The sequence below is a fragment of the Papio anubis genome, chromosome 1 (assembly GCF_008728515.1).
Source record: "Papio anubis isolate 15944 chromosome 1, Panubis1.0, whole genome shotgun sequence".
NCBI lineage: Eukaryota > Metazoa > Chordata > Mammalia > Primates > Cercopithecidae > Papio > Papio anubis.
Window position 1 is genome coordinate 192,874,489 of NC_044976.1, and position 9,431 is coordinate 192,883,919.

The 9,431-nt window shown below is 40.0% G+C and overlaps 1 protein-coding gene across 3 annotated transcripts in view; it reads right to left on the reverse strand.

Annotated features, from left to right (window-relative positions):
- TBX19 (T-box transcription factor 19) overlaps positions 1 to 9,015 on the reverse strand; it is a 35,327-nt gene extending 26,312 nt beyond the window's left edge. The window contains exon 1 of one of the 3 annotated variants that reach the window (XM_003893517.5): positions 5,394 to 9,015. In XM_003893517.5, coding sequence (XP_003893566.1) covers positions 5,394 to 5,596 — 203 coding nt within the window. In that variant the 5' untranslated portion in view covers positions 5,597 to 9,015. The other 2 variants (XM_009193364.4, XM_009193360.4) reach the window with 2 other exon arrangements.
- Positions 9,016 to 9,431: the final 416 nt, after the last annotated feature.

Here is a 9,431-nt window from a genome sequence, read left to right on the forward strand (position 1 = left end):
AAATGAAAACATCGTTCCACACAAACATTTGTACACAGAGGTACATAGCAGCATTATGCATAATAGCAAAATGTACAAAAACCCAAATGTCCATGGAGTGATGAAGGATAAATAAAATGTGTTATATCCATATAATGGAGTATTTGTCAATAAAAAAGATGAAGTGCTGATACATGCTACAACATTGATGAACCTTGCCAACATTACACTAAGTAAAAGAAGTTGTTCACAAAGGATCACGTATTGTATGATTCCCAGGATATCAAATGTCCATGATATGAAATAGGTAACTCTATAGAAACAGAAAGTAGATTAGTGACTGCCAGGGGCTGAGGAGGTGATGGCTAAGGGTGCAGCGCTTCCTTTTGAAGTAATAAAAATGTTCTAAAATTAATTGTGGAGATGGATGCACAACTCTGTGAATTACTGAGAACCACTAAACTATATACTTCAAATGGATGAGCTGTATGGCATGTGAATTATATCATCATAAAGTTGTTAATAAAAACAAAGAAGTCGCGGTGTCTTGTCTCTTAGAAGGAGGACATATCTGGGAAATGGTAGAATGATTAATTGCTCTATTTTCTTTAGTATTCCATTTGCCAAGAACTTTATAATTTTTTTGTTTTTATCACTACATAAATAAACTGAGAAAAGACATGTATTTTTAATCCATTCCCTATTTTAATACATTTTTTAATACATTCCCTATTATGGCAATGAGGAATAAATAAAAGTCAGTCAACTTGCCTAAGGTCTTGTAACTGGGACTGGAACTAACCCTGCCTCCAAACCAATTTCCCCTCCTCCCACCCCACTTTCCCCTCTTTTGTCTCACAATGACAGGGATGCGTTATCTAGGGATCCAGTAACTAACTGATCTGTGATTACCACTCATGATCAGGCTTTATTTTCAGGAATGAACTGCACTTCCCATCAAGGTGATTTTTCCCCATTTTTTTTCCTAGATGTAACTAACATAGAGAAACCCAGAGTCTGAGGGATAAGAAATATGTAAATCAGTCCCTAAGTAACAGCATAACTTCACTTAATCCACCCTGGAGAGAAAGCCTCCTTGGAGATAAAGAGAGGAAAATGTGGCAGGGTAAATAAGCACTCCTCAAGAAAACGACACCTGAAGAACCACAGGTGGTTGGGCTTTGCCCATAAACTGTTTGGCTTTTATTATGGGACCAGCTTTCCAGTTTTATTTCACTGACAGGGAATCTCCAGAAGCCAGTGCTGCTGGAGCAGGCTATGAGAAGTGAGGTTTGCAGGAAGAAAGGGGGGCAGAGATGAGGCAGATTTTACAGGTGGGGGAACAGCAGAGATGGTTAAAAGCAAATTCAAAAAGTTAAACTTGTAAACACTTTCCTCCATCTCTCACAAAACTCTACTATTTATCAAATACTCATCAGAACTTTCAGAGGGGTGTGTGTGTGTGTGTGTGTGTGTGTGTGAGACAGAGACACACATGGTGCATGGATGCTGACATTTATATGAAGGTGAGCAGGCATAAAAATAGCAACAGGTGTCAATTAAAGATAAATAAACAAAGGGAAAAAAGAACAGCATTAGGGAAGCAAGGTGGCCCGGTTAGCGGCAGATTACATAAATGCATATGATCTTCTTGAGTTGTAATTTTAAAGTTCAGAGAAAAATACTCATGGGCTATAGGGACATGGAAATGTATTGGCCTGATGTGCAACCTTACTTTTCTCCTCTCTTGTACTGCCCTTACTGGAGACTATGACCATCAACTCGGTGGCACTGCACCAATACCCCTTAATCACTGAAAATTTAAACTTAGTAATTCCCACCTCTTATTTTATGATAACGAGAAATATAGCATTTTCGCCTTACGTGAAAATGTTACAAGTAAAGAAAACAAAAGCAAGAGATTTGATTTTTTTTTTTTTTTTTTTTGAGACACAGTCTCACTCTGTTGCCCAGGCTCGAGTGCAATGGTGTGATCACTGCAACCTTGACTTCCCCAGGGTCGGGTGATCTCCCACCTCAGCCTCCCAAGTAGCTGGGACTACAGGTAGGTGTCACCATGCCCAGCTAATTTTTTGTATGTTTTGGAGAGACAGGGTTTCTCCATGTTGCCCAGGCTGTTCTAAAACTTCTGAGCTCAAGTGATCCACCTACCTGGGCCTCCTGGCTAATTGTTTAAATTTTCTGTAGAGAAGAGGTCTCCCCACATTGCCCAGTCTGGTCTCAAACTCCTGGGCTCAAGCAATCTTCCCACTTCAGCCTCCCAAAGTGCTGGGATTACAGACATGAGCTGCCATGCTAGCAAGCAATTTAATTTATTTACCTCTGAAGTCTGAAATGAATTCTTTCTGCAAACTAAAGTATAAGTTTCCAGCTTAAAGGATGGACATGAAAGGAAATACTGGCTGGATACACTAGAGATGACTCAAATGAGCTCTAAGGAGGTCTTATACTTATTACTGTTATATCTAAAGGACTATTAACTACGAATAACTAAAAGTTTTCCATTTTAAAAAGAGAGGGAGGAAGAAAAGGAGGAAAGGGAAAAGAAGTAGTAGAATGGGGGAGGGGAGAGAGAGAAAGAAAAGGAGGAAGGGAGAGAGAGAAAGGAATGAAAGTAAGGAAAGAAAGGAGGCCAACATCAGGATCCCAGTTTCTGGAGATAATTCCATGTTTTTCAGGGAAAAGCTTTTCTCTTTACAGCTTCTGATCAATGTCAGAGGCAAGCTTCCTATTTATATATATGAAAGTAGATCTCCACTTGACAATGAGTCTTTTCACTCTTTCATCAGCCCATCTTATGCTATTGCAAGATTTGCTATTTTAATGCAGAACAATGACACCTCAAGTGTACAGGAGTTATCACCCCAAACGATGCTTTTTTAAAAAGTCAAGGTGACAACGTCAATGAAAAAGGGCCCAGGTCACAATGTGAATGAAAAAGGCTAGGACTGGGTAATCATACCAGGAACATTCTTCTCCACAGGGAAGGGCCACAAATCTACCTGCACCAGGCGTGGGAGTCGATGTGGAGGGCAAGGATCTGAAGGAGACACAGAGAGTCTATAGACATAGGAGAATGAGTAGAAAGGAGGCATTGAGGAATAAATGATTAGGGAGAAAAGAAAGAAGGAAGAAGGGAGTAAAGAAGATGAAGCAAGAAAGATGTCTATATTCACAAAGGTTAAGTGTGACTAATGGTTTAATCTGAGAAACTAAGAAGTTGGGAGGAATTTCAGACCAAGTTCATTCATTATTAAGTACATCAATTTCTTATGGACTTGTCTTCCCTTCTTTAATCAAAGTATAAAGGGAACTTTCTATCTCCTGGCAAAATCTTAACTTAGGAGAATTTAAGAAAAAGTTTTCATTTACAGGAAGAGGGGGAACACAGCAGGACATCCATAGATAAGAACAACCAAGTTCACCACAATTAGACTTCATTAAACTTCTTCTACAAAGAATATTGTTCATGTAGCTAATATTAAATGACTTTAAAGATGAAGGATTTTGTTTTGCTTTTTAAAGACAGGGTCTCACCATGTTGCCCAGACTGCTCCTAGGCTCAAGGATCCCTTGCCTCAGCCTCCTGTGTAGCTGGGACAACAGGAGCAGACCACCACGCTGGGTTAATGTGAAGTATATTACATTTTAAATATAGTGGAAAATTATATAGGCAATAAAAGGCAAGATAAAATTTTTCTTAAATGGTAAAAGTGCATTCCAATGTAACATATTAAATTGGAATTTATAATGGTTTCAGAAACTTTTATTATTTATTCCTTATTGAAATAGATGAACCATATATTTACTTGGTGATTGTACTTATTTTTACCATAATATATGGCCAATTTGACAGCCAAATCAATAGCATGAGGCTAGGTATTAGTGTAATTAGTATCCAGTAATACAAAGAATAATAAGCAGAATGTTCTACCTATTGTCAGATAAAATAAACTTTTTACAGTTGCATCTTTGCCCATCTTTAAAGGGCAAAAGATTAAATCCAATTAAGAATTTGGGGTAATTCTGTGAAATTAAAAATATGTTTTGTTTTCTTCTATGAAAGAAGTTAAAAATAATGTGTAAATACAGGTCAAGAGAAGGAACAACTATAATTACAATAACAAATATTAAAAGCAATAAATTTATATGAAATAAGCATGGAACCCATTTTGAGAAAGAAAATATAAAAATCAAGCAAGGTTGATATTCCTGCTACCGGTATAATCGCAATTTCTTGAAATGTCCTAATTCAGGTATGGCTTTCATTTTAGAACACATTTTAATGCCATGTAACAGTTCCTGAGTTCACAACTCTCCAAGATTGACAAGAAATAGTTCATTTTCTATACTGTGCTTCATTAAAATATAGAAAACCAAGATATCAGGAATGGAAGCATTTTGCACAAGGACAAAAGCCTGACAGAAAGAAGTTCAGATGGCCTCGTCTCTTCTTTATTATCAGAATTCTTTCGAGGGTGTCATAATTAGAGTTCAGCCAAAACTAAGCCTACTGAAAATGCCTTTCAGCATTTTGTACTTTTGTGACCATGTGTATGAAAATATATGTGAACATCAGCTGAATGTTGGAGCTAGTTTGGCCAAGCTGCGAGCAGTGAGATTTTGTTTCAAAATATTTGCATCTCCTCTACGAAGTGAAATCTTCTAATATTACCTTGACAGCCCCTTAGCAGACTAGGTTTAATAGAATCTGAGAAATGCCAGCAGAGATCAGTTTCAGTTAATCCCTCAATTTGTTGCACTTAGAGGAAAGAAGGCATCCTCGCTTCTCTAAAGCAGTATAATATGTTTTCATTCACTATTACTGCAACAGCTTTCACATCATCACAAACACACACAATCTCAAATGAACACTCACCACAAACACACACGGGGAAGCAGGTGAAGTGATAGGCAATAGTTTACATTTGCCCGTTTGCTTCCACTCTTCAACTAGTCAAACATTTCTGGCAAGTTTGCTGTACTTAGGAGGAGATCATCCAGCTTCCAAACAAAGTTGTCTTTCACCTTATCTGGACGGAGTTGGGGCTCAGGTCTGTGATAGGGTTTGCAGCTAGTCACAAATTAATATTATTTTCTGACATTTGAGTCCATTTTCCCATCCCAATGGAGCATGCCCCCCACTTTATGGTAATTCCCCAGAATTTCTCCATTTAAAATGCACATAAGACAGGTGGCTTCATCCTCTGATGATCTCAGAGAAATTAATTAAGTTGGCTGGAGGAAAGCCACTGGAGACAGTCGTTCCTGTAAGCATGTTTAATCAGATCCCGCCGCCTCTGAGTGAAGAGCGGCAACCTCTTCAATATTCAAGGGGTCTCATCTCTCCTGCCAAGCCCTGCCAGCCCACGCAGGGCGGCAGATAAACTCACCTGCCATTCTTGGTCACAATCATCTCATTAGTGACTTCCTTGAATCTCTGCCAGAGAGGTGCATCCTCCAGGATGATCTGAAGTTGCTTCTCCGTAGGGTCGCCTTTTTCCCTCCCTGCCTGAAGCTCGCTCTCCACCACATTGAGCAGATGAGAAACAGTGCCATCGCTGGGCTTCTGAGTGCCCAGCTCACTCATGGCCATAGGCACTTCTCGAACTTTGCCGAGAGCCGTTACCTACCTTGCCTGCTTCCAGCTTCTTCCTTCCCTCACTTGCCTGCTTTTCAAACCCACTTGAACAGGGCTTGGAGGAGTGCAGAGAAGACACCCTGGCTCTTGCCTAAGCTCCTAGGATGGCACCCCTTAAAAGTCTCCACATTATACCACCAACCTGTTAAGCTTTAGTTGGGGAGCGGGGTGGAGGGAGGGGAGAGGTAGGGAAGAAAAAGCCCTCTCTTAATTACTCATTGGATCAGGTGGGAGAGAGCCTGGCTTTCCCATTGGCTGCCGTGCACAGAGTAGACATTTAAGAAGAGTACTCCATCCAAATTATCAGGCTTTTATCTTGTTGTACCTGAAGAGGTCTAATCGGTGTATTGAGGACCATTTTCCCATTAATTAAAATTATTCCAGGCCCAGACTGCACTGTCAGGCAAATCATGTTTGTGCATAAATCATGACATGTGGCACCTATAAAGAAAAGGGTCCTGGGGAGAATCGACAAACTTGATGCCAACCCAGGCTATAAGCTACTCTCCAGCATCTTAGACGAAGGCTCTGGAGAGAAGCATATATGGAAGGTCCAAGGCACTGTGCCAAGAAACATGACTACTGCACCAGAGAATAAAGGAAGACACTCTGTGTGCCACTGCTCAAGGGTCAGGGCTGGGGAGAAAAGAAAAGAGCTCAGGACCTCTTTCTCCCAGGGTGTCCCCTACTCATCATCTCTCTCCTGAATGTCCCAGACTTGCTCACACCCCACTCATCTCAAGGGCCCTGCTCACCTCCTACAAATGGAGCTTTGAATGCTGTCCCTCCTCCCTAGAGTCTAGAACCCCAGTTTTTTGTTTCTCTCTAGCCTTTGCCAGAGGGAGAGAAAAAAAGCAGCTAGTATCATATTAATCTCTCTAAGGAACACTCTGCCCCCAGTCAGTGAAAATAAGCTTTTTACATGATTATGCAGAACAATTTCTATCTTTGGTCCAAAAAGGCATTATTGTTTTCTCTTTTGACAATTCATCCTTATTTTGGCATTCCAGGATGAATCCCATATTCCCTGGGAAGAAACAGTAGTAGAAAGCTTTTCTTTTGCCCTCAACACACAGTACGAATGGCGAGTGAGTGGGCAGTGGGTGGAAGGGACAAGAGCAGAGGAAGCTCTACCTCCTCTAGTCCCCAGCCTTGAGTAGAGCCTGGGGATTGCGAGTTTTTCTCATTTCAATACAAAGTAAGAAAACAAGAACAAAAGGAAAACGAACCCAAAAAGGTAAGATAAAGTCAGGGTAAGGATGACAGAAAATGTATTCAGGGCCTGCTAGTGCTACATACCTATGAAGCATCACATACAGCAAGGAACAAACAGAAACAGCCTGTGCCTTTACAGAATTAACCATCTGATGGAGAAAACAAATGATATAAAGTAAACAACAACTAAGTAATTATCAGTAGTGATAAGTCTATGAAGACTACATAAAAGGGTGACGTGGTCGAGAAAAATTTGTGCCCAGCAGGGTAGGGAACTCCAGTTAGGTGGAGTTGTGTAGAACAGCTTCTCTGAGGAGGAGACATTTCAGATGAGACCAAAAGCTCAGCAAGGATGTAGTTGGGGAAGAGTTGGCAGAGTGCCAAGCTGAAGAATTGCATGTGAGAAGCATGGCTTGAGCCAGGTAGAAATCTCCAGGGAGGCCAGTGTGACCAGAATGTGGTGGTAAAGAGAGTAGAATGAGATGTTCTTTAAGAGAGGGCCAGGTCAGATCACGGGGCCTTAGAAGTCATGATGAAGAATTTGGATTCTCTTCAACATGAGATAGGAAACAATTGGAGAGTATTAAGTAGGAAAACAGCATGATTTGCTTTGTGTTTGCAAAAAAATCTAATTGATTCGTGGAGAATAGACTAGGAAAGGGCAAGAGCTGAAGTAAAGGAAAAATTAGAGGCTATGATAGCAGTTCAGGCAAGAGCTGGTGATGGCTTAGCCTAGGGTAGTGGCAGTAGCCAAAAAATGAAGTGTATAGGTTCTAGATACACCTTAGAAGTCGATATGACAGAACAACATGAGGGACTGGATGTGGGGGTGAGGGAGAGCAGAGAACCGAATGTCTGATGGGAACAATTATTAGGTGGCAGGGCCATTTACTGAGATACGGAAGGTGAGGGAGGTGGAAGGGTAGGCAGAGGTACAATTTGGTTAGGAGACTCAAAAATTTCCATTTCATACAGTTAACATTGAAAATAATGTGGTAGGCTGAATAAGGACCCCCAGTAAAAGAGGCCCATTTCCAAATCCCCAGAACCTGTGAGTGTATTACCTCACATTGGAAAAATAGACTTTTCAGATGTGATTCAGTTAAGGATCTTGAGATGGGGAGATTATCCTGGGTTATCTGGTGAGCCCAGTGCAATCACAAAAATAAGAGGGAGGCAGGAGGATCAAAGTCAGAGCAAGAAGATGTAAGGACAAATGCAGAAGTCAGAGGGGAGAGAAGATGCTACACTCCTGGCTTTGAAGATGGAAGAAGGGGCCAGAAGACATGGAATGTAAGAAGTCTCTAGAAGCTGGAAAAGATAAGGAAATAGATTATCCTCTAGAGCCTCCAGAAGGAACATAGTCCTGCCAACACCTTGGTTTTAGCCCAGTGAAACTAACTTTGGGTTTCTGATTCCCCAAACTGTAAGATAATAGGTTTACATTGTTTTAAACCACTAAGTTTGTGGTAATTTGGTACAGCAGCAATAGGAAACTAATGCAAAGACTTTTAGGTATATAAGTAGAGATTTTGAGAAGGCACTGCTTAGAACTGTGATACAATTGTGGCTCTGAGCTTCCAAGCAGCCAATGCAAAGGGGGGGAATATAATCTGGCATACATTAAACTGTGTCCCTAAAATAAAAGCAAGCCTTGACCTGTGAGAAATTTCCCCCATAGGTCTTTATAAGGAAAACACTGTGAGATACAGTGAACAATGTCTCCCCAGTCTACCAGTAAGATAAAAATCCTTCCTTCAAATAGTTTTACAATCTAGAAGGGACAGAAAGACATGCTTGAGGAATTCCAATACAGAAATGTGAAGTGTTCTGAAGCACCAGTAGGGGAGAAATGAAGAAACAACAGAACCAAGACTGGAATATGACAAGGATGACCACTTACACTACTGTTATTCAATATAATACTAGAAGTTCTAGCTGCAGCAATCAGACAAGAGAAAGAAGTAAAAGACATCCAAATTGGAAAGGAGGAGGTCAAATTATCCTTGTTTGCAGATGATCTGATCTTATATTTAGAAAAAACTAAAGACTCTACCAAAAAACGATTAGAATTTGTAAACAAATTCAATAAGGTTGCAGGATACAAAATCAACATACAAAAATCAATATAGCATTTCTATAGGCCAACAGTGAACAATCTGAAAAAGATATCAAAAAAGTAATCCCATTGACAATAGCTGCAAATAAAATAAAATATCTAGGAATAAACTTAACCAAAGAGGTGAAAGATCCTGAAAACTATAAAACATTGATGTAAGATATAGAAAAGTACATTAAAAAGTGGGAAGAGAGTCCATGTTCATGGATTGGAAGAATCAATATTGTTAAAATGTCCATACCGCCCAAAGCAATCTACAGATTCAATGTAAGCCCAATCAAAATATCAATGACATTCTTCACAGAAATAGAAAAAAATCCTAAAAATTTATATGGAACCACGAAAGATGCAGAATAGCCAAAGCCATCCTGAGCAGAAAGAAAAAAACTGAAGGAATCATATTACCTGACTTCAAATTTTACTAAAGTGATATAGTAACCAAAACAGCATGGCACT